Source organism: Podarcis bocagei, assembly GCF_964188305.1.
Source record: "Podarcis bocagei genome assembly, chromosome: 12".
Classification (NCBI taxonomy): Eukaryota; Metazoa; Chordata; class Lepidosauria; order Squamata; family Lacertidae; genus Podarcis; species Podarcis bocagei.
Genome location: NC_138137.1, coordinates 47,798,520 through 47,823,797, shown reverse-complemented (window position 1 = coordinate 47,823,797; position 25,278 = coordinate 47,798,520). Strand labels below are relative to the sequence as shown.

Below are 25,278 nucleotides of genomic sequence, written 5' to 3'. Positions count from 1 at the left end.
GGCATGTGCAAAAGGGCTTGGGGGGGGGAGAAATTTCTCTCATTCATGCGGGGTGAGGAGAATGAAAGAAACATCTGGAAGCAAGCAGACAGCACTAGTACATCTAGTATACTATTAATAATAATTATTTTTATTTATTACTTATACCTCGCCCATCTGGCTGAGTTTCCCCAGCCACACTGGTGGCTCCCAATAGAAATTAAAAACACAATAAAACATCAAACATTAAAAACTTCCCTAAACAGGGCTGCCTTCAGATGTCTTCTAAAAGTCAGATAATTGTTTATTTCCTTGACATCTGATGGGAGGGCGTTCTACAAGGTGGGCGTCACTACTGAGAAGGCTACAAACTGGTTCCCTGTAACCTCACTTCTCGCAGTGAGGGAACTGCCAGAAGGCCTCGGCTGAACGATGGGGGCGGAGAAACTCCTTCAGGTATGCTGGACCGAGGCCGTTTAGGGCTTGAAAGGTCAGCACCAACACTTTGATTTGTGCTCAGAAAGCTTACTGGGAGCCAATGTAGGTCTTTGAGGACCGGTGTTAAGTGGTCTCAGCGGCCACTCCCAGCCACCAGTCTAGCTGCCGCGTTCTGGATTAGTTGTAGTTTCTGGGTCACTTTCAAAGGTTGCCCCACGTAGAGTGCATTGCAGTAGTCCAAGCAGGAGATAAGCAGAGCAATAACTATCTAGAGTTTCTTCCCAGCCCAACCTGTAGATGCTGGGGACTAAACCGGGGACCTTCTGCATGCAAAGCAGGCACCCTACCACTGAGCTATGGACCAGCTCCTTAAGGGCAGAAATGTCTCTACTTCAGAATGTGGGAAGCTCCGAAAGCTTGGCTCCATCAGGCACCTTCCACCCCTGAACTACGTAAGCTGTTAATTATAAGAACGAACTGTTTAAGAATTGTTGCCAGAGTTTGATTTCCCTTCATCTTTCCTCCCTGACCCTTTCCCCATGTGTGTTAGGATTAGGAAGAGAAAGAGAGGGAGAGGGGACTAAGACAGGGGACTGTATGTTTTCATTGATTGTATGTAAACCACTCTGGGAGCTTTTTTGCCTAAAGTGTGGGGTACAAATTCAAGCAAGCAAGAACCTTTCTATGTCAAGAGCTACATTCCCTAATTCCTCAGAGGCTGTATACTGGAGATGGGCAAGGCTGAAGCCAAAAAGAGGGTAGGGTCAGAATCAGCAGTAGCCCCTTCTCTCTCCCCCACCCAATATTTTTCTCCACCCCGAAACAGGTTACTCATTTGTTTCATATGGAGAAAAGAAATGGAATACAGTGGTACCTCTGGTTAAGAACTTAATTCGTTCTGGAGGTCCGTTCTTAACCTGAAACTGTTCTTAACCTGAGATACCACTTTAGCTAATGGGGCCTCCCGCTGCCGCACGATTTCTGTTCTCATCCTGAAGCAAAGTTCTTAACCTGAGGTACTCTTTCTGGGTTAGTGATGTCTGTAACCTGAAGCGTCTGTAACCTGAGGTACCCTGTATAAAAGCTCGTATGGGTAAGGGGGAGGGGGGGGAAACCTAAATAGAAGTTCCCCTATTCTAAAACAAGACAGCAACTACATCCCAATAATGCAACTATTACTTATTTAGCACATCCAATACTTCCTTATGCAGCAGTTCACCCCTGGGGCAATGCCCTTTAAATTTATTTAACATGTATTACCCCAGCTGAAACAGTAATCCTTTTTCCAAATAAACCTTGTTTCCACTAACCACAGCAGCAAAGCTGGACAGGATAATTTAACATCTTTATTAGCCACCTGCTTCTTGGGCAGACCAGCTAATCCAATTTAAAAAACAGTGAATTTGCTCCAGGTCGTCTTTTTTTAATGTTAAACATAACAACTGCAGGTGGTGGCTAGTTTGCAAAGTTTAGCCAATGAGGTTATTTCAGTGTCCTATGAACAGAACTAAAATAAGCACAGAACTAACCCAAGGAAAATAAAAATGTTGCATATTAAACACTGATAGGAAAATGAAGTATTCACTTCCACAAATTAAACCCCCTGAGTTGCAGCTTAAATCCTTGCTCTTTTGCTTCACTGAGGATGACTTCTTACAGCCTCTTTCAATATGATAAATTCTCATGTTTGAGTAATTGGGTGTTTTAGGAATAATTGCCTTAGCATGGCGAAATCAAAATTTACTGCATCCTAAGAATTACAAGTTTTTAAGGTATTTGCAGGATGCAAAAGCTATAGTGGAACATGTGACCTTCCAGATTGTTGCTGGATGCCAGCTCCCACCAGCCCCAGTCAACATGGCCAATGGTCAAGTATGATGGGGATTGTAGTCTAGAGCACAACAGACTGGAAAAGGCTGCTCTAGTCACATACGCTCCTTGTTCTTATTGAACCCTGGAGCCGTAAAGATGTTTCCCACTATATTCTGGCACAAATTTTCATTAGAGAGACGCCAAAGAACAGAGCGGTAGTATTATGCAGCTGTAGAAATCACGGTGCCTTTCACTTCTTATCAGACTTCCAAGCTTTGCATTGCTCTAATCTCTCTCTCCTTATGATTTGCCTCTTTAAAAATAAGTCCCTTGTACATGCTCAGTTCAGTTCTGATCCATCTCTCATAAATTTATAGAGCCAGAATTTTTATGGCCAGTTCCTCCCTGTTTTGTAAAGAGCTCTGCCGCTTATATCCTTTTCACCCGGAAAAATATTGAAGATCTCTGCTCAGAGAGTGTGGTCTCTGGAAGGATAACTTGTCTCCTTCAATTTACCTTTTCCTCACCCTGAGGCTGAGCAATTATAAAAGGTGCGAACTCTAATTAGCTGTAGCTGCCAAGATAAAGCAACCTAGAAACTTTTTCTTGTATAAAGTCTGAGGGCGATGAAATATTTCTTATGACGAAGAGCGTAAGAACATGAGATGAGTCTGCTAGATGAGGCCAAGGGCCCATGAACTCCAGCATCCTGGTCTCACAGTGGCTCACAAGATGCCTGTGAAAACCTGCAAGCTGGACATGAGAGCAACAGCATTCTGCCCACCAGCGATTCCCAGCAATGGGTCTTGAAAACATAATGCCTCTGGCAGTGGAGGTCAATCATGTGATTTGCCAAGGAATAAAGAAAAGCATTTTACTAACATTCAGAGACCAGCTATTATTTCACATGTTCTTGGGCTGAATGCTGGCAGTTAATAAAAGTTATGGCCCAACTTTAGCTCAATTTAAAACCGGGGAGGGAGAGAGAGGGGGAGAGGGAGAGAAAAGAGAGAACTGTAGAAGGAAAGATAGGATGCCATTCCATAGGTTCTGCTGAGAAACAAGCTCCAGATCAGACATCCCCAAACTTGGCCCTCCAGATGTTTTGGGACTACAACTCCCATCATCCCTAGCTGACAGGACCAGTGGTCAGGGATGATGGGAATTATAGTCCCATAACATCTGGAGGGCCGAGTTTGGGGGTGCCTGCTCCAGATTCTCCACTCCCTTCACTGCTCCTACTCTAGTTCGTGGTCATTAGAACTAGTATGTATCTTTAGGAAGTGTTCCCCAGTGTCCCTTGTTTTCCTCTTCCTGTTTTCCTCTTGTATCATGCCTTTTAGACTACAGTATAGACACAGACTGTTTTGTTTTCATTGATCCTACGTAAGCTGCTCTGGGAGACCTTTCCCAGCAGAAGAGCAGGATAAAAATGCTTTAGAAACTAACCTACAACTCAAATCCCACAAATGATTAAAATCTCTTTCCTTTCTGTACTCCGCTTCCCACACCTGGATATTATTAAGCAAATATTGCATACTCTATATAACTAGGAAGGGTGGGGGACATCCCCTACCTTTAGATGATGATAAGCACTAACCTCCAATTTTAGTTGTTTATAGGATACACTGAAATCAGAGTGACAGCAGAGCAAAGCAAGATGCCAAATGAAAAGTATGATCTTCACAGAAGATGACAGAACAAGGTCAAATACTTCTTCATCTGCAGTGGCAGGCAGAACTTTACAATACCTTCCCGTGCCCAAACCTATATGAGCTCTCCAGTTTGCGTAACTCTGCAGCAGTTACAAAGCTCTCTGGAATCAGCTACCAATCAAAATTAGACATGCGCCTACAATTCTTGCCTTCAGGCAGCTTCAGCCATTTTGCAGTCTATAGCTGTAAAATTTCTGTAATTTGGAGTTTTAAAGTTTTGCATTTAATCTGCTCTGTATGGGTGGTAGCCAATGAAGTGTTTCTAATAATGCAGGGACTTTTGGCTGCAAAACGGAACTTCCTCTCCCTCTCATCTCCCCGTGTACCCCCTAAATCTGTTATGGGTTTTGCTGTGCATGTGGAAATCTTTGTGCTAGCAGAAGCACTTTGTTAGATACTGCCCTACATATTTATTTCTATTATACATTCTGTTTTCCGATATCTTTACTGTACATTGTTTGGGAACACTGTTTGGGAACATTTTAAATAACAATCAACAAAATAATACTTAGGAGTTTGCAGCTCAGAATATTTTGGGGAGGGAAAAAAGAAAGAGAATGAAAGAGGCAGGCAAAAGAGGCAGGAAATAAGAGATTAGGATCATATAAGAGGGACTTCATCATGCAGACGATCCCTGCCTATCTGATTTGTGAGCCTTCATAAACGCTATCCTCAAACTCATTTTCATCTTCTCAGCAACCACGAGGTCTGGATATTTCCCTTTTTGAAATAAAAGTGGAGATTCTCATAAATTAGGTACTAGACCTGCACACCAGACCTGCAGAATATAAGCTGTTTAAAATCCAATTGAATTATGTTGCACTAGGTTTTTATTTCCTTTTAGTTAATTATGTCATGAAACTAAAACTGAATTTGAGTAGTTTCCAACTACAGCTTGCTTAACAAATGATTCCAACTTTCAGGAGCAGTGGATATTGGTATATTAAGAGGATGGCAACAGATACACCCACCACCATTAACCTTTGATGCCTAAACATGACTGTATCAACATGGCCTTTCATTTGATTATTGAAATTATACTTTGTACAAGCATGAAAAAGGTGGCCAGAATAGAAAAGTGTACTACAGTTTTTAGTTCTCTTACCATAAACGTAAACTGACCTTCAACTTTACTGAAGGCAACAAAACCTTGTTGATCAAGAATCAGCCAGTGGTAGCTCCCAAGGCCAGTTTAGGTCCTGCTTTCTACTCTGAATGCATCCATACCATACGTTCAACACACATGGCTTCCGACAAAGAATATTGGGAACTACAGCTTACCCATCACAGAGCTACAATTTCCAGGACACTTGACAAACTAGTTTTCAGAATGCTTTGGGGGAAGCCATGTGCTTTAAATATATGGTATGGATGTGACCAAGGTATGGTGGTTACAGTCATGGACTTGTCAGCAACCCACCACGGGGTAGTGGAGGGAGGCCTAGTCTCTCCTGATCTCCTCAAATTTATTTTCAGGACCAGAATTACTCAAATAGAACCATGGTTGGCCTAACGCTAGGGTGAGCCATAAATTGCCATTAGACATCCCTAGATTTAGAAAATTATTCTAAGCACCGGTTTACTGAAGTGAAAAAGCAATAATCTGTAAACTAGAGAATGAAGCAATCTAGATTTTTAACTTACCGGTTTCCTAAGGAAAAATAAAGACAGTGCTCCGATTAAAGGCATATCTCCAAGCAGAGGTTCCAATATAACTCTCATAGTGCCATGAATCTAAGGGGGGAAAGATTCAGAATACTAAACATGAATTAATAATATAGAGAACTGCATTGTTAATGGAGAAGTCTGTTAATATACCTGCATACTTAAGGTCTATGCCGAACAGAACAAAACGATTGTTAAAAAGTTTGCTTCCTTTTTGGGGTGGGGAAAGGATTGCACAGTTTTATGACATTTGTATCTGTAAATAATTTAGTTTTGTGTCAGGTAGGAGGAAAACGCAGCTTACCTGTATACTTTTCACACCAGCTCTGCAGTAGTACCTCTTGATCTCCAAGTCAATTTCACAATTGCCAACAAAACTGAGAAGCACAAGGACACAATGCAATTTTGTATTAAACATTAAAGCCCATTAATAAATGACCACTTTTAGAAATCAATGGCAAGTTTACTTTAAAAATCATTTTTCGAAATAGATTAGGCCTAGGCTGTGACCCAGTGTTGCTTTGCTAGATACAAGCCATCGGATTAAACTGGTAGTTTCCTCTTCAGGGCCTCCTCCAGGGCCTCTGCTTAGATTCCAGTTACAAACAGCAGCCTTTGATTTGGCAGGGAAGCATTGCTAAAGGTGGAACTGCTTTATAAACCTTGATGCAAACGTGCAATCATTTCCGCAGGAGTTAACGGCCTCCTTGAATCACAGCCCTTGTACAATGTTCTGTAATGCGTTTTTCTACATATTAGAAACCATGGGTTGTGTCCAACTAGTATCTACTCAAAAGAGGCCAAATGAAATTAATGGACATGACTAACTTAGGTCCATGAATTTCAGAGGGTCTAGCTCCCAGTATGATTAGCATTTGATACAACCCCACGTGTATGGCAAACACTATGTAACATGCACTCCCAGTGCAGGTCTTCTCATTGATACCGGTGATGCCAGAAATCACATTTAGGCTCATTAGTTAAAATGTTTTGCCAATCCTTATGACGTGCTCAGTATATTCTGTGTACGTGCAAGAGATACTTTTTATATCCTGCTTTTTGTTTTTGTTTTTTACTTTTAAACTGATTAGACTCTTTGGTACTGTATTAATTTGCAGTACCAAATATACCTAACTGAAGTAAACAAGACAAATCAGAAAAGGGCTAGCTGGCTGCACCTATACAATTCATGAATGACACTATTGCCCTTCAACCCATATTCCTTGGACTGTGTCTTTGCAATACAGCTTGTATGAAACATGATCTGCTATTTGGACACCAAGTTAAGCAGAACATTTTATCCACCGAGTGCATAATGTCTGTGAACTATGCAAGGCTACATTAATCTGCAGATCCCAAGTATGACAGACAGACATGTTACACATTACTAGGAAGTTTATTAACCATTTGTCCCCATGAATACTTTGAAGATGACTAATGTGGTTTCTTTTCACACAATTTAAAGGGGAAGGAGCTAAAGATTTATAGTGTACAAGAGTATAAAGGCAAAGAACTATGGTTAGTGCTGCTTGTGCCTATTAAAACATAAAAAGTTATTGGCCAGGATCCAAAGATCTACTTTAGTCATGACAAGTAAGATTTTGCCTTCTTGAAATAACAGACTCCTCCGTTCCATATTACAAACTGCTTTTGAACCTCCCCTCAGTTTCAAAAGAGAAGTCCAAAGTCCCCTTATTTGTATGTTTTTTCGAATCTAAGCCAGCCTTCGCCAACCTGATACCCTCCAAATGGTCTGGACTACAACTTCCATCAGCCCCAGCCAGCGAAGGGATCTAGTCCAAAACATCTGGCAGGCACCATGTTGACGAAGGCTGATCTAAGGCCTCAGTGAAACAAAGAGAAAGCATGTTCTACATGTTAAACCATTCAATCAGCCAAAAAACCTTTTAAGCACCACTTCAAGGCAAAAAAATAATAATTAAATTGTTAAAGTTTGTTGTATGTGAGCTTTCTAGTTAATGAAAAGCAGTGTAGTGTAACCCTCCAATTCATTCTTTACCCTGTCATCTACTTCATAGAAGGGGGGGGGGGGCGAGACAGGAAGGGGTTGTTTCCAAACATGAGGAGGCACATCTTGTACATCGAAGGAACCCTCGTAAGTCACATATTGACAGTTTATGCATCTCTACTTTCAACAGGTACAATGGGCCCCCAATTTGCTCCTAATGCTAAATATGGTTTAGTGGAGCTACACAAACAACCAACCTAGTGTGCTTTGGCCTCGCAAACAGATGGAGGGCTCTGTCCCCTCTTCCTACTGCCTTATCTATGCAAAAAATGGAGGCGGAGGATTCCTTCCTCTGCAAGCCTGCTTGGTTTCTATGCTCTGCACAGAGAAGGGTCACAACACTCAATTCCTTCTCCACTAGCCTTCTCACTTGCCCACACACAATTCCTTCTCTCCTACAGCTATCAGGGAAGTGCTGAAATACAAAGCTGGCTTAGCACTGTGTGGACAAGCCTCCAGGAGATCAGTCACTATGGGGAGGGAATGAGCATGATGTTCTGTGTGGGTTCATGGAGGCTCATCCATGTTATGCTAAACTATGGCCATTGACAGACTTGAACAGGAACAAGAAGAAAGAAAACCCCTCTTCACTGAAGTGACAGATCCACAGATAAAATAAATCACTTATTCTGCTCTTACTATCAAAAAATGTGTGTGACTTCTTTTTTTATTTCTGTGCACAATAGTACCTTGCTTAATGTTACATATTCATGTTAGCAAAACCCTTAGTGGTTTTCTAAATTTTTTTATCATGTAAACAAAAATGTATTTTCCTGCACAGGGAAGCATTTTGCCCAAAAAAATCCCAATGGAAAATGAAACATTGTTTAAAAATACAAAACTTGTGACGTATACATTTTGACAGTTTTACCTGATTTGAAGATCTAAGATTATCTGCCTTTTATCCACATTTTCAGTGTACACTTTAACACCATTAATCCTAAGAGGCTAAAGAGAAAAATAAGTTTTAAGTAATTATTCTCTTAAAATCATCCCATCAAGTGTGAAATGCTGTCTGACGCGGACACAGATTCAGAAATGCCACCTAACGGAATATGCCCCTCTTATTCTGGATGTGTCACTATGAACAAATTCCATGTAGGAAAACTGCATGAGTAATAAAAAGCATTAGCATTATATCAAAATGTAGGGTTTCTTTGTCCTATAATGACATACCAGAAACACTGAAACGCAGCACACCTGATCACTTGCGGCGAATAAGAACTGGATCCAAGCAACCTGGCAAGGATGCTTTTGTAAAGTGGAAGAGAATTGACTCTACTTTCACCATCAATGTATAAGATGCTATTACTGTGTTAAACCTACACATTTCAGCCCAAATAGGCATTTTGCATGCCACCTTCAGTGTTCTACATAAACAGGAAGTTCGATTCCCAACTCAAAGGAGGCAAGGATGAATTTTGTTATTTCTCGTAAATATAATGTTGCTATTCCACACAGTTTCTAGGGAGTTTTGTTTTAGAAACTGGAATAACAAAAAACTGAAAGGAAAAAGGAGTATTCTATAAAATTGCTCCCACCTACTACACCGTTTCTACTCCAAGTTTGTACTTCAATTCTGTTTAAGAGAGGAAAACAAATGGCATATCTCATTTTGGTCATAACACATCTTCCACATCAATCAATAAGCAGAAGCGGTGTTACAAGATCTATCAAGGCTATTTTTGCCCAAATGTTTACAGTGTGGGTTGTGAGATATGGTTAACCAAATAACTAATGTTTGAACTACAATCCGCAGAGCAGATTCATGACCGGGAACAACACACAGCTCAGCTGAGCAATCAACCAGTATCTGCTCTGAACAGAAGTGCTTGTACGCCTGTGCTGTGAGCAAGTTTTTCCAAAGGATAATGGAAAAATGTTGGTCCAATCTAGGCATCTAGACTGCATTAAAAAAAAATTAAATAATATTGTAACACAAGTACAGTAGTTTACATTCTGAAATGCTTCCACTTCTGTTATCACAGCAACACCACAACACCAATTAAGCCTCTGATTGACTACAAACAAGACAGGAAGAGCAAAGTCATCTAAAAAATTGTAATAAAAAAAAAATCTACTGCCTTCAGCATAAGGCAAAGATGACAGTTAACACCAACGTACTGGAATACGGCCAAAAATATGTAAAGATGTTGCGGCCAATACTACAAGACTCGTATAAATATTTAGTTTAAAATAGGTATTGTTTCTTCAAACACACAATGAGTTGATACAATCATCTCAGTACAGTAGCGAAATAAGAAAATTCCTCAACAAAAATATCATGCAACACATCAAGTGCATTGTAAGCTGTTTTAAAGAGTTTTTAATATTGTGTTGTAATGTTGTGTTTTAATGTTGTAACCTGCCCTGGGAGCTTAAGGTAAAGGACAGGTAATCAATAACAACCAACAACAACAACAACAACAACACTACAATCTTCCCTCCTCCAGAAAAGCAAAATATCGCTTTTGAAATAATCATCTCCAGGAAAATATTGCCAAAACACGAACTCTGGTCAAACTGAATAAATAAACTTATAGCTGTTTTTGTACATTACCACCTTGTCCGTAATCACTTTTTGCCTATAATCGCTCTTAAGAAAATAGCTGGTGCCCTAATTCACACTAGGTTCCAAGTGTCTAGACAGTATGCACAGTCTAGAAGAAACTTACCTGATCCCCTATATCAATTTTTGTGAAACTGAAGGTGCTCAGGTGGCTGTTTGCTCCTCTCACTGCTGGTTCTATTGTTTCACGGAAAAGTTTCTCAATGAACTGGCAAATGAAAGGCCACATGTGTTTTACAGTCTGAGAAAGAAAAAAAAGGGCATTTGTAGGTTCTTGCTATAACACACTATAGCATAAGTAGAAGTATTTCATTGAAAAGTTTTGTGTACAATTTCCCATTTTATATCACCTTCAGTTGCCTTAGCAGCCTCATAAAGGCTACAACCAGGAAAATTCATCTGCTGTGCTTCATATAACTAAGATGTCTGTGTACTTCTTTCACTTAACTTTTTTCATGTTTTAATGTAATATATGACTACCTAAAATGTTTTTGGACATGCACTCCTATCAAAGATGCTCCACAGAAGTGAGAAAGTAACGTACATAAAAGAATAGGCATCTTGAGGTCTCTGTGGCTATAACTGTCCATGGAACGTTAAGCCATAGAAAATCATACTAGAGTCCATTTTCTGTGCAATTGCACTACAAGCTGAAAGGCTATTCTACAATTGCACAGCATAAGAATTCAAGGCCCCACACTGGCTGCAAGAAGGCAAAGAAAGGAGGGCAGTATGAGGGGTGATGCAACAAACAGCTGATATCACATCATCTTCCCTTCTTATAATCGAGTGATGTTGCAGTGCGAAAGTCTTATTATAAATGGGGGAGGGGACAAAATGTGGCATTAAACACTCCCCTTGGGTGTGTTTGAAGATGCTGGGGCAAGAGGGCTGCAAAGCACAGCACTGAGAACGTAAGCAGCAGCTCCAGGAAAGCCTCTCACATCAAAGTGCACAGCAAAGGGCTACATACGTACTTCATACATCTATGAAATTTTGAGTACACACACACAAAATGAGAGGAGGAAAGCATGAAAGAAGGAAAATATGGAGATGAGGACTATGATGAAGAGGCAGATTGGACAACACTCTCACTTTCACACACAACCAGTCATGGACGGAAGATTCTACCTGTGATGCAGTCATTGGATTACGGAAATCAGACAAGTTGCCTCATATTGTCCTCTAACTCAGCTTAATAGTAACAATTTGGAGTTTTCCCCTAAGTTAGGGCACTAGGATCAACTAAAGGCTTACATCTGCATTAAAAACATTTCCCCATGATAGTAGGATTGACAAATCAGTTATAGAAAATAAGCCTCTCCAATAAATTATCTGTTCATCACCCTGGGAGCTTTCCCTCTGCAATACAGACTCAGGAATTTCATTTGAGAAGGAACCCCAAAAGCCATAAGGTTCCCCATCACTTCTCCTGCAAATATGTGAGAACTAATTAGCATGAAGTTATGGCTGCCAACATGAGGAGGAGTTGATAAACTCCTTTCTATTCTCTTCAAGTCCCTTACAAGATACTCTGAGCTTCTGCACCAAGTATAGGTAATAAGAGTTGGTCAAAAGACAAAATGACAACGGGAAGAAGCAATAAAAGGAACTTCCAGGCAAGGAAAGAATAACTTACCTTGTTCAGCCATTCTGCTCTCTCTGTGTCTGGAAAGTGCACCTAACCAAAAGAAAAATGGAAACGCACAAGGTCACAATCACTGTGAACATGAGTCAAGGACTTCAAGGCCGATGAACTGCACCATACAAGTTCATGACCAGGCTTGAAACGTTTTCTACAGTTGTTGGCCAAACCCTTCACCTGGTGACCCTGCCACTGAAAGTACAACAGGGTCATGGAGTACCATAAATATGGTACAATCCAGTTTGGCAATTATCTTTTTTACATGGAGAATTTACTCTGTTAAGTAATAATGTCCAATTACTATTACTGGCTCATACCAAGAGACTAGGGATAGTTTGTCTACTTTGCTTGCTCCCAAAAATTGATATTCTTCCGTTACCCCTGCAAGTAGGTTGTTCTGAAAGCTAGTTATCCCTGTGCCTCCCCACCCCCACCTTCTTATTACCCATCCAAAGATAAATCCTGACTAGTGACCTTTTAACTATTATCTTCAAATGTTAGAACAGCATTCTGTATCTGATGCTGCCATTGTATGCTGTTCTGCAAAGGTTCATGTAGGTTTGTGCATTTGCCCACCCACAAAATCAAGCGCATTGTTTGCAGTTTAGCACTAATCGTAAATCACTGCACTGTCCAAATCGGTCAGTTACACCATAATCTGAAGTGGTTTCTGGTCATGGTTTGGAAGGCAAGCCTGGAAAAGAGTGTGCAGTTCAGATGTAAACACAACCTATGCTTTGCTAAACTACCAAGTGAAGTTGTGCTTGAAAGGAGAACAAGTGTGCAGGCGCACACAAGTTATATCTTATCCTCAAGGACCATGCTTTGGAAAGCCATCTGAACTGAACTATATTGTACAGGCAGTGACCATTTTGCGTGCATCTAACTGATGGGCGACTGAGAAGAGGGCAGAATGGGGGCATAGCAGGGCTGGCTTACGCACACTCCACTGATGTGCACAGGGCCCAGGAATGGAACCCCTGCACAAAATGACTATCTGTACAGTGGTACCTCGGGTTACGTACGCTTCAGGTTACAGACTCCGCTAACCCAGAAATAGTACCTCGGGTTAAGAACTTTGCTTCAGAATGAGAACAGAAATCATGCTCCGGCAGCACGGCAGCAGCGGGAGGCCCCATTAGCTAAAGTGGTGCTTCAGGTTAAGAACAGTTTCAGGTTAAGAACGAACCTCCGGAATGAATTAAGTACATAACCAGAGGTACCACTGTATTTCAAAATGTTTGACAGATATTTGTTATCAAGCCCCATCATAACCATAGTTAGAACCTTGGCAGCTGTATATATGCACCATCTCTCCCTCCTTTTGAATGCAAATTTTCCCCAATCTGCCTACAGTGGCCTTAATTACAGTTAAAAAGTACAGTAGAGAAGCCACAGATATAACTATGGCTTGCTAACCAACTTTGATCCATATTTAAATGATCAAGTACAAGCACAGGCAAACTCCGGCCCTCCCGATGTTTGGGACTACAACTCCCATCATCCCTGACCACTGGTCCTGTTAGCTGGGGATGGTGGGAATTATAGTCCCAAACATCTGGAGGGGCGGAGTTTGCCTATGGCTGATCAAGTGCCTACATCTGCACTGTTCTATTTCTTAAGACTACTGACAGTCCACAAATAAAAAAGTACATCAATTTGCTGGCCTCGTTCTCTTCAAGCTTAGTTGGTTTTATTTTTACTGCTAGTGCTGGCTCATTGTGGTAAAAAAAAAAAAAGGATGACTGATAGACACTGTTACTTTAATAAGAGATTTTCTAATCTGCTTGGTCATAGACATTGTTTCTTTAATAAAGGATTTTTAAATTTGCTTGCTCATAGACTTTTATTTCATCTCAAATCTGTAACACCTTCACTAAAAGGGCTATTTGCTCCAAACAGTTGTCATACTTAATGAGCTTAAGTACATGAGAACCATCAATAATGTATACCGGGTGCTTCTAAGTACTAGAACACAATATTTTATTTATATAGAGTTCAAACACATGGGGCAATCAAGTCTAAAACAAACAGACAGCGACAGTATTAAAAGGGTGATGTCTCCACAGAATTTTTTTAGGCTATTCATTTATGCTTCAGAAAATTAAGTGTATCTTCTGTGCTCTGAATGAAAACTAGAATTTAACCCTAACTAAAAGACACTAGAATCGATCTACCTGGGAAGCAACTGAGAAGTGAATGGAATAACCTGAAATATTTATATAATAGCTGAGATCTTCCTCAGTGTTCTAGCCATTTTGTCCACAATGGTTAGTAAAGCACTGCCAGAGCTCTTTGCTGTTTTTACATAACCTTTTTTGTGTAGCTCTTAACTCTGAAGCAAACCTAGTAAACTGAAAAGGGTGTTGTAGTTGTTTTTTAAGCACATTTTTAAACTATTTCAGGTTACAGGAATTCAAGGCAAGTCTCTAAACCATCAATCAGCTACTTTTCTTAAAACCCTCATTTGCAAAACATTTATTTAGTCCCTTTCAGACACAACTCCTTTTTTACCCCTTCAGCTTTGTGGCTTTGATTACCTTTTCATTTACAATTTTAATCGGCAACAAGTCATGGACTAGCTTACATAGGGGTTAAAGCGTAAGATTACAACAATAAGCGGAAATGTAATGAGACCAGTTTATGAACAAGTGATGAATACGTGTTTCAAGATAATTGTAAAGTTATTCCCTCCAACAGAGAGAGCTCAGGAAGTTGAATGCCTATCAGTTCAACAGTGAAATGGCCACACACAAAACTGATGCTCAGGAAGCTGACTGATATACCGTATTTTTCGCCCCATAAGACGCACCGGCCCATAAGACGCACCTAGATTTGGGGGGGGGGGGATAAAGGGAAAAAAATTTATTCCCCCCCCAGGTGCGCTGCGCTACACCAGGAGCTTGGGGCGTGCGGAGCTCAGCGCGCCCCAAGCTTCTGCGTGCCGGCAAGGTCTCCGCTAGCGTGGGAGAGCCGGGCGCCTCTCCCAGGGCTAGCGGACCCCTGCGCTAATCCAGAAGCTTGGGGCAAGCTGAGGTCAGCGCGCCCCAAGCTTCTGCGTGCCGGCAAGCAGTCCGCTAGCCCTGCGAGAGCCGCGGGGCTCTCCCAGGGCTAGCGGATCGCTGCGCTACACCAGGAGCTTGGAGCCTGCTGAGCTCAGCGCGCCCCAAGCTTCTGCGTGCGCGCAAGCAGTCCGCTAGCCTTGGGAGAGCCGCGGGGCTCTCCCAGGGCTAGCGGATCGCTGCGCTACACCAGGAGCTTAGAGCCTGCTGAGCTCAGCGCGCCCCAAGCTTCTAGGTGCGCGCAAGCAGTCCGCTAGCCTTGGGAGAGCCGCGGGGCTCTCCCAGGGCTAGCGGATCGCTGCGCTATACCAGGAGCTTGGGGCGTGCTGAGCTCAGCGAGCCCCAAGCTTCTAGGTGCGCGCAAGCAGTCCGCTGCCGCCCCAAGCCTCGCGCACCCGGTGGGACCTCCTGCCGGGTGCGCGAGGCTTGCAGACACTCGCCCGAAGCAGGGGGAGCCCTCCCGAGGGCTCCCCGTGCTTCGGGCGACAGGCTGCCGCCCCAAGCCTCGCGCACCCGGTGGGACCTCCTGCCGGGCGCGCGAGGCTTGCAGGCATTCGCCCCATAAGACGCACCCCGATTTCCCCTTAATTTTTGGAGGGGAAAAAGTGTGTCTTATGGGGCGAAAAATACGGTAATAGCTGAGCAATGTTTACACTGAATGGCAGGCTCTAACGTAGGAAGAGAAGGAAGAAAGAGGGGAACCTGAGTTGGAGAAGGGCACATCTCACCTTTCTGCCCTGACTTCCACCACTTCAGGAGGGGGCTAAAGTATACTGGCTCTCCTCCTACCCTTTTCTGCTAAGGAGAAAGCGTCAATGGAGGCTGGGGAGGGCTTTCATCAGCCGAGGGGGAAGGCAGAGCAGGAGGCGGCAGCAACTATACACTCCAGAACCAAAAGCCACCCCACCTGGGAGGTCTAAGCAGCAACAAGGGCCTTATAGCATCCTCTTCCAGGCTGACCTGAGCTCTGGACAAGAGCATTCCTCTTCAGCAACTGTGTTGTGGGTACCACTGGTTCCTTAAACAGCTATCTTCCTTTCTTCTTCTGAATACTCTTCTGTGTGCTTCAGCTGCCAGTTCCTCCCTAAACCTCTAATTCTAATGCATCATTATTTTAAGCTATGACAAGTTTTACAGCATGTTCATACACCATGAGAAATGCAAGCCTCTGTTCTATTTTAGGCATCAAACATATCCTAGATATCACAACACCGTCAACCATCCGCAGGCAGCTAGTTCTCAATTTGTATGTAAACACTGCAAGAGGTTCAACACATTTCCTCCTTCGGTACCCTGTCGCCCTTCTAGGAACCAAAAAGAGAAGCACTTAACAAAACACTAATTGATACAGATGCTGTATTGCAGTCCTTCCGTTCTTGTCTGGCATGTACCCTGTTATCTGCAATCCATACAGCCGAACTCTGGGCAGTGAAGACTGGATACATAGGGAGAAACATACCTCTTCCTCAACAAATTAACAACAACAAAAAGTGCTCAACGTAAGTCAGGGGAATGACAGTCTCTTGGGAAGAGCTCTGCTTAGCTTAGCACAACATCAGGCACATCTGAGCTAGAACAGCCTATTGAGGAAAACACAATGCAGGCAGGCAGAAGTTGCTTTTTTATCCTGCGTAAAATTTGGACTCCTTGCTATTCCAAATACATTAATAGCCCCATCGTGAAACCTGCTGTGGGGCAAAGCACCAGTAAGTGCCTAAATAGCACATCTAATGTTGCCCCACAAAATCCCTAAATAAAGATGCAGGGAGTGAAAAGAGATTTGTTTGTTTGTTTGTTGTCCCAGCAGTACCAAATGCTAAAGACAGGCTAAGCTCTCAGAAGCAAGGAGACAGCAATGGCTGCTTCTGGGGTGAACAGAAGCTTTTGTTCTAGGGGTGGGGATGCACAAACATGTGAAGTATACAATATGTGAAATGTGTGATTGCGAGTTATTGCAGCCATAAATCAATCCACTTCCAAATCAGGTAATTTTCTGTTGCATGTTGAGCATAGTAAAGCAAAAATCAAAACAGGTGATTAAATATCCTAGGTTGAATCCGACTAAGATCTTCTTGGAGCAGACCCACTGAAATGAATGAAGCCAAGTTAGCCATGTCCCTTAACTTCAGTGCATCTACTGTGAGCAAGACTAGCACTTAGATACAACCCTCTGTAACCCGCTGTTTCTTCTTACACACTTCAAATTTTGTTGCCCAAACTTATCGATCATTTGGCCATTGCCAGAAGCGGAATTTACATGTTCAAATGTGAAATCCGTACAGCATGCAAATGCTTCAGATTCAAGCCTTAGAATTTCTAAATAAGCATGTTCTAGAACAGCCTTGCTGTACACCTACTATTCTGAGTGGGCTGCCAAAAATGCACTGAATTTTGTTGCACTGCTTGCCTGTTACCTGCTGGGTACAATTCATGGTGTAACTCATTGGTAGGCAAACTAAGGCCCAGGGGCCGGATCCAGCCCAATCGCCTTCCAAATCCGGCCCATGGACGGTCCGGGAATCAGTGTGTTTTTACATGAGTAGAATGTGTCCTTTTATGTAAAAGGCAACTCTGGGTTATTTGTGGGGCATAGGAATTCGTTCATTATTTTTTCTTCAAAATATAGTCCGGCCCCCCACAAGGTCTGAGGGACAGTGGACCGGCCCCCTGCTGAAAATGTTTGCTGACCCCTGGTGTAACTTATACAGCATTTTCTCCTGAATGAACTCTTCCCCAGCATTTACTTGAGCAGAGACTAGGGTTGAGTTACATCACCCTAACTCTTGAAACTCCCTTTCTAAGGAGCTTCACCAGAACTACAATTATTGTTCCATAGAGTGCTGGGTTAAACAAAAGTAAAGTTTCTTTAATCAATTCTTTTTAAAATTTTGTTAGATATGCTGATATAAAAGCTATGTTTTTATGAGGGTTTTACCGTATGTTTTAATACTGCATTTCAGGTGCTAATATTTTGTTTCCCAGCTTGGACTTACTTTTTGAACAGAAACGTGGGCGAGAAATACTACAAATAAATATATATTCAGTTATAGTCTGGCATCTATGCTCATGTAATCCACATTATGCAATTGTACTACAGATTTCCACGTTTGTGGTATTGCCTCCAATGATAAGCAAGCTGCTCTGGGGTAAACACTAGAGCAAAGTAGAGCTGTGTACAAGCTAACCCATTTGTAGCACAAAAATGTAGTTTTTCCTCAATCTGGAATCGTTCATGCTTGTCATCGACATGCTGTTTTCAATACAGATCTCTCTGTAATTAATTATTATTTGCATGGACGGGGTGAGCTCCCGTTCCTCTGTCCCAGCTTCTGCTAAGCTCGCAGTTCGAAAGAACACCAGTGCAAGTAGGTAAATAGGTACCACTGCAGCGGGAAGGTCAACAGAGTTTCCATGAGCCCTTGCACTCATCATAGTCCTCCGTGCGCCAGAAGCAGTTTAGTCATGCTGGCCACATGACTCAGAAAGCTGTCTGCAGACAAACGCAGGCTCCCTCGGCCTGAAAAGCAAGATAAGCGCTGCACCCCATAGTCGCCTTTCACTGGACTTAACCGTCCAGGGGTCCTTTACCTTACCTACTACCTTCAACAACAACGGGCAATTTGGTTTCCTACAATGTAGCTGGATATGCTAAAAAACATATGCCATTACTGCTATGCAGCAACCGTCTTGACTGGGATTTATTTAAACCATTTTTTTAAGAGGCAAACAACTGCAAAGACATATTGTTTACAGAGAAATGGCAGTACATATTTTATTTCTAGGCAGATGGGAGAGCTTAGTTTTGAAAAAGGCTTAGTCATTAAGCCACATCTCATGAGACTTTTTCCCCCTGAACTCAAGACTGCGTGCTAACATGATTCATACAAATAAGAGCATTAATATAATAAATGAAAGCAAGCAAAGCAAAAGAGAGGAGGGAGGGGCAGTCATTTTTGAAAGCTGTTTTATAGAGACCAAAATTAAGTTTAATTATTTTGCATTTTCCATTCAGCAAGTCTTAAGAACACCCCGATGCCTCCTGCGCAATGTGCAGCTGGAGCTTAGATCTGGGACACAGAAGGGAGTTGACCAAACCATCTCCCTCAGTCACAACATATATTGAAGTGCATGGCCACAGACACACAGAGACTGGATGCTGAACCAAGATTCAAGCTTCCTGTAGTAACACTTTCCATTCTTTCCCATGCCAGATGTGCAGAGCAATACTTTCGAAGCAGAACTATTCATGATCATATGGCCATAAAAATGAGGGCGGGACTACCATTAATCTCTACACTTAAGCAATAAAGGGAGCACAGCGGCATCACCAAAAACTCCAAGGAAACCTAATTCCTTTGCACAGAGAACCAAGAGATAAAAGAAGTGAAAGTACACTTTAACAGAGTAGTGAAGCAAGTACTGTAACACGGAGAAACTACTTAGAAAGAGGCACACCCTTAGCAATATTTACCTGAAATACATTCTGTCCAGAGGCCAAGTTTGTATACACTACCAAGTGTCCCTAATGATTCATGAACATGTATTTTGGACTTGTCTACTCAGCGTTGTCAGAGGAGATAACAGTATTTATATGAACATATATAAATATGAAGCTAGCCACATGCCAAGTCAGACCAGTACTGTCCACTTTCAACTGGAACTGGCAGACTAACAAGGACTGAGGTAGCGGTCTCTTCCACCACCACTGCCTGATGTCCTTTTAAATGGAAATGCCAGGAATTGAACTGGGGTGGCTTCTGCGTCCAAAGGATGTGCTTTCCAACTAAACTGCATGCTCCCTTCCATTTTGCCTGTCCAAAATGCTACTACCAAATCCAGGTTACAGACTCAGCTGGGCTAGAATAATGTTCCTGTACAAAAAGCTGTTCCCTTAGCATTTTATAGTCCAGATCAGGGGTCTGCAAGGTTCACTCCAGCGGAGATTCCTCCATGGGCCGGAGTGCAAGTGCCCGTGATTTGTTGCACCGTGGAAGCGAGTCCCCTCGCTGCGCTGGTTTAGTGCAGCAGGCGGGGACTCACTGAGCAAGCAGCTTGGTTCAGGGGCAGCTCATGGGCCGGTTAATGACCCCCGTGGGCCGCTTGTGGCCCATGGCCCTTAGGTTGCTGACCCCTGGTCCAGATATTCAACAGAATAAATCTGAACAGTATTGACTCTTGTACACCTCTGAAACTTTACCAGTGCTCCTGGGTTGACAAGAGACAGTCAAAGTTGAAAGCTGCTAATGAACTGCATAGAAACGAATGGATTTATTTTTGTTGTTTCGTGAAGCATCATACATGTGAATCTGCTGTTATTTAAACTTAATAAAGATGGGGGGGATCAAAGTTGAAGGTTGCAGGCAGGCATGTCTGATATGGGGCATCTTGTTCACTTCTGCACTCTTGCCTGCAGCAAACTCTTAGGATAAGGTGGGCTAATCTTTTGGGGACTTGCTCTGTTGCACAGATCATATTGAATACCTTGAGGGTCCTGCCTTTAGGGCTCTGGGTTTAATTATGTGATCCCCTGGCCTCTCTGCAGGCCCATGATTATGCCTGCTATTTGGCTGAAGAGCCAAGGTTTTGAGAAAACATCCAGAACAAACAAACAAAGTAAAAATAGCGAGAGAGATGAAAAGGTGCTTTGACTATACCACCTAGATCTATTTTGGTTTCAAAAGCAGTACAGTCATTTTTCCTAAGGCAACATTCATATAAGCAACACAAATGTAAACATATAATCTGTCAAGAAAAATCTGCCATTCAGCTCCCATGCTGTTTTGCCAATCCCTAGAAACAACTGGATTGACAGCATATTAATTCAAAGCTGCTTGAATTTCATGTCAGGTACTCTATTTCAAAAGTGTGCCAGCTCAATTCTGACAAAGTCTGCAGGATGTCAAGAAAACAAGGGTACAGTAAGCAAAATTTCATGAAACTGCATAAATAAATGCTTAAAATGTACAATAGTACAGAATAAGATAGTGAGACCAGTGCTGCATTTTTATCAAATTGTGAAACATAATGCCCATTCTACATTCATTTGCAAGAAATCAACCTTTCAGTGAAGCAACACCTACTTTCTGGAATTCTCAGCCCATTAATTTTAGGCAGACACATTCACTGTACAGTGGTACCCCGCAAGACAAATGCCTCGCAAGACGGAAAACCCGCAAGACGAAAGGGTTTTCTGTTTTGGAGGCGCTTCGCAAGACGAATTTCCCTATGGGCTTGCATCGCAAGACGAAAGCCCATAGGGAAATGCTGGCGGTCGGGAGCAAAGACTTTCGCCCACAGCCGGCCTTCAGAAGAGGACCTCTGCCTTCCCCCCCGCCTGCCCCGGGCGATCTTAAAATGCTGGCGGGCGGGAGCGAAGCGTTCGCTGCCGACCCCCAGCATTTTAAAATCTCCCCGGGACAGCAGAGACTTCTCTGTCCCGGGGAGATTTTAAAATGCTGGGGGTCGGGAGCGAAGCGTTCGCTGCCGACCCCCAGCATTTTAAAACGCTGTTCCGAAGCGGGGGGCGGGAACAGCTGCCCCAGCCGCCCCACTTTGGAACGCTGTTCCGAAGCGGGGAGGGGGGGCGGGAACATCTGCCCCAGCCGCCCCACTTCGGAACGCTGTTCCGAAGCGGGGAGGGGGGGCGGGAACAGCTGCCCCAGCCGCCCAACTTCGGAACGCTGTTCCGAAGCGGGGAGGGGGGGCGGGAACAGCTGCCCCAGCCGCCCCACTTCGGAACGCTGTTCCGAAGCGGGGAGGGGGGCGGGAACAGCTGCCCCAGCCGCCCCACTTCGGAACGCTGTTCCGAAGCGCGGAGGGGGGGCGGGAACAGCTGCCCCAGCCGCCCCACTTCGGAACGCTGTTCCGAAGAGGGGAGGGGGGGCGGGAACATCTGCCCCAGCCGCCCCACTTCGGAACGCTGTTCCGAAGCGGGGAGGGGGGGGCGGGAACAGCTGCCCCAGCCGCCCCACTTCGGAACGCTGTTCCGAAGCGGGGCTGGGGGCGGGAACACCTTCTGAAGGCGGGCAGGGGGCGAAAGTCTTTGTCCCCCCTGCCTGCCTTCCCAGGGGCTTTTAAATCGCCCCGGACAGCGGAGAAGTCCTCCGCTGTCCGGGGCGATTTTAAAATGCCGCCCGCCAGCATTTTAAGATCGCCTGGACAGCGGAGAAGTCCTCCGCTGTCCCGGGGTTTTTTAAAATGCTGGGGGTGGGAAGAAAAGCCCCTGTCCCCCCCCCCCAGCCTTCAGAAGAGGTCCGGGGACAGACTGTCCCCGGACCTGGTCTGAAGGCGGTTTCCCTAGGAACGCATTAATTGATTTTCAATGCATTCCTATGGGAAACCGTGCATCGCAAGACGAAAAACTCGCAAGACGAAGAGACTTGCGGAACGAATTAATTTCGTCTTGCGAGGCACCACTGTATTGCTTTCAATGCCTAATAAAAAAATTGTTTAGGCAAGTTTACCCAGACATGCAATTTTAAGATGCACTTTTAACATGTAATGTATATTTGTTTTAAAACTTCTCACTTTAGGAATGTTTTGAAAAATGTTATGGCCAATTGTTTTAATGTTTAATTTTAGCTGCATTTTTATTGAATATCTTATGCTGTTTTTGTAAACCACTTAGGGTTTTTTGGTCCATTAAGCAATATATAAATTTTATCAAATAAATAAAATAAAACATCTGGAGTATTGTGAGCCAACATAGCATATTTTAAACTTCAAAATATTGACAAATCAGACCACTCTTGGCAATCTCAGGACAAACAATTCAGAAGCAACCAGGAATGCAATTTGGCAAGATTTTATGTGCAGTGCTACATAAATTCAAGTCTCAAGAACAACTGAGGATGTGGTGCCATTCGCATGTTCCCAAGGATCTAAGTCAACAGACAAAATATAAGCAGATAAAGATAAAAAAGTAGGGGATGCTGTAGAAGCTAGGACTGGTTGGGGGGAAAGGGAGCTGGGGCACCTGTGACAGAACTTTAAGCTCATTTTAAAGATGCTTTCTTTTCTAAACGGGAGAGAAAGCCTTGGAAGGCAGTTAAAGGCAGGAGATGAAAGCTATTTTCCACTAAAATAACTTGAGAATAGAGAATCAATTTCAATACCACAAGCAATGGCAATGAACAGATGACCTGGTATAGCTCACTTAACAACTAACCAAACGAAGCCTGTAAATACCACAACAAATAGAAGTGGTACCTGCACTTTACACATGGCCTAGAAGTGCTTCACAAGTTAATAGTGATCTGCAAGAAACTGGACAAGCACGTCTACATTAGTTGGCTTAGTGAAGACACAAACTGACAGACAAGCTGTAGCTTCTTTCTAAAGTCTGAATGAATTTCAACTGGAAGTTAAAATCACAACCAACCAGAAAAGAAGCCATGCTATCTACTCTATCAGCAGGTTCACACACACAAAAGAAACCTCACACAATTTATGGAACCTTAAATTTGTGCACTGGACTATTAACTTCTGCCATAGCACATTTGCATTACAACAATATTTGAAGAGGTGGCTACTGTGGAGTGGAGCATGACAGGAAGGATGTTTGAATCACGTGGTATGCACAGCTACTCTCATACTTGCATCATGTGAGCATAAAGGACATACAAAGTTTCCATTATTAATTACAGGGAAAGTATCATGTGGCACTTCACACTGGCAAAGTCTTATTGAGAAAAATCAAGTATGCATACCTGGTAACTGAACATACCTGGTTCAAGCATATTCAAGTGTTATTCCTCTCCTCTCAGCATCAGGCTAACACCATCTCACTGGGCCACAGCTCTGTTAATTCTTGCAGAATTTAGCTATTTGGAACATGCTAAGGCATAAGTCCACATATTTTTAGAACTGCACTGTTAGAGGCTTGGGGTGAAAAAAGGACTGCTGAAATACACAAGGCTCAATTTAACACTTGGTGCTGTATCACAATCACACAACACAGCCAAGCTTGAGTAAGGACAGTCGTGTTGACAACTAGCTGATGGAATATAAAGGTTATGAAAATAGCATTAGGAAGAGGTATGCTAAGCATTGCACTAGTTAATATCTTCATTATTAAGAATCTGATTCAACTAAAAAATGCTTTCTACAGATGTTAGCGGATATAATCTAATTACTCTGACATGCAAAGGAGCTTGCCTTTGAACTAGCGGAAATATATTGCTTAAGCCATGCTGCTATACGATAAGGACAGCCAAATGACAATGTAATGCTCATCATATGACAGTTATTTTCAGCCAAAGACAAACTACAGTCTCATTTTTAGTAACAAATTCATTGTACACTTATTCAACCGAGTTAGAACACCACCTCTAATGCTTCAAACCCAAGCATATTTACTGGGATGTCTCACAAATTTCAACAAAACTCACTTTTAAAGAAAGCACACTCTTAGTTACAAATAAATTGCACTGAAATAAATGTAACTGACATCTAAAGCAGCATGGTTAGGAAAGGAAGTCTAACTTACTGGTAGAAATTTTACAGCTGCACCAGAAGTCGGGGGGGGGGGAGGGAGTTACTGCACTGACTCATTACAAGAGAATGCCACTCTAAGTGATTCTTCCAGAAGTTCTTATAAACACACAAGTTCTGCAAGAGAAGTTTGTATTTGTTTAAATTACACAGACAAGACGTTACTACTGCATTTTGACCAGTATTCCTCCAGCAATCAACCTTGAAAAAAAGTTTTTACTCCTAACTAACACATATATGATCACAGCACCACCAACACACCAAAATTAATGAGACCTGGATGCAACTTGTTTAGGAACAGGATATTAAACTCTTACTGTTCAATTCTATGCCTATTTACTGAGATGTCCTGTCATTCAATTGGACTGGTTCCATGCAAATATGATACGGCTGTAGACCAGACATTTTACTGCAAAAAAAGAAGTATTGATTATCCACTGAGGCCAGTCTTGGATGAATAAAAATCAAACTGAAGATGTAGGCTGACAAACAATTTGTAAATATAGTTTACCAAATGTTCAACTATGTAATTTCTAAAATTGTTCATCATCAATTCTGCTACCTAAGATTATTTATGTTGCCAACCACAAACCATAACTTTGTACCGACTGAGAAAGAAGGGGAGGAAACATAATATTTACAATGGACAATTTTCTCTTCATATTCAAAGCAGCACAAGCAGTATTCTTATTTCATTGTAGTTTGTGAAGCCCATGCTTCATTAAGCAGCCTAAAGCAAAGCTTAGGAGAACTTAGAATCTTGAAAATCCATGATTTAGTCTCTCAGAAATGTTAGCACTGATAAAATATCTAGGGCCATTTTTGTAAGGGCTTGATGTATCTGGCTATTTTGCAGAGCAACAAAGTCTACT

At 42.7% G+C, this 25,278-nt stretch overlaps 1 protein-coding gene across 4 annotated transcripts in view; it reads right to left on the bottom strand.

The window, feature by feature from the left end:
* Nucleotides 1-25,278, bottom strand: part of ESYT2 (extended synaptotagmin 2) — a 71,694-nt gene that overhangs the window by 41,398 nt on the left and 5,018 nt on the right. For all 4 annotated transcript variants that reach the window (XM_081163545.1, XM_081163546.1, XM_081163548.1 and 1 more), the window contains exons 2-6: nt 11,847-11,888; nt 10,314-10,448; nt 8,510-8,586; nt 5,914-5,986; nt 5,589-5,678 (exon numbers count right to left, since the gene is read on the bottom strand). In XM_081163545.1, coding sequence (XP_081019671.1) covers nt 5,589-5,678; nt 5,914-5,986; nt 8,510-8,586; nt 10,314-10,448; nt 11,847-11,888 — 417 coding nt within the window. The remainder of the gene's footprint in view (nt 1-5,588; nt 5,679-5,913; nt 5,987-8,509; nt 8,587-10,313; nt 10,449-11,846; nt 11,889-25,278) is intronic.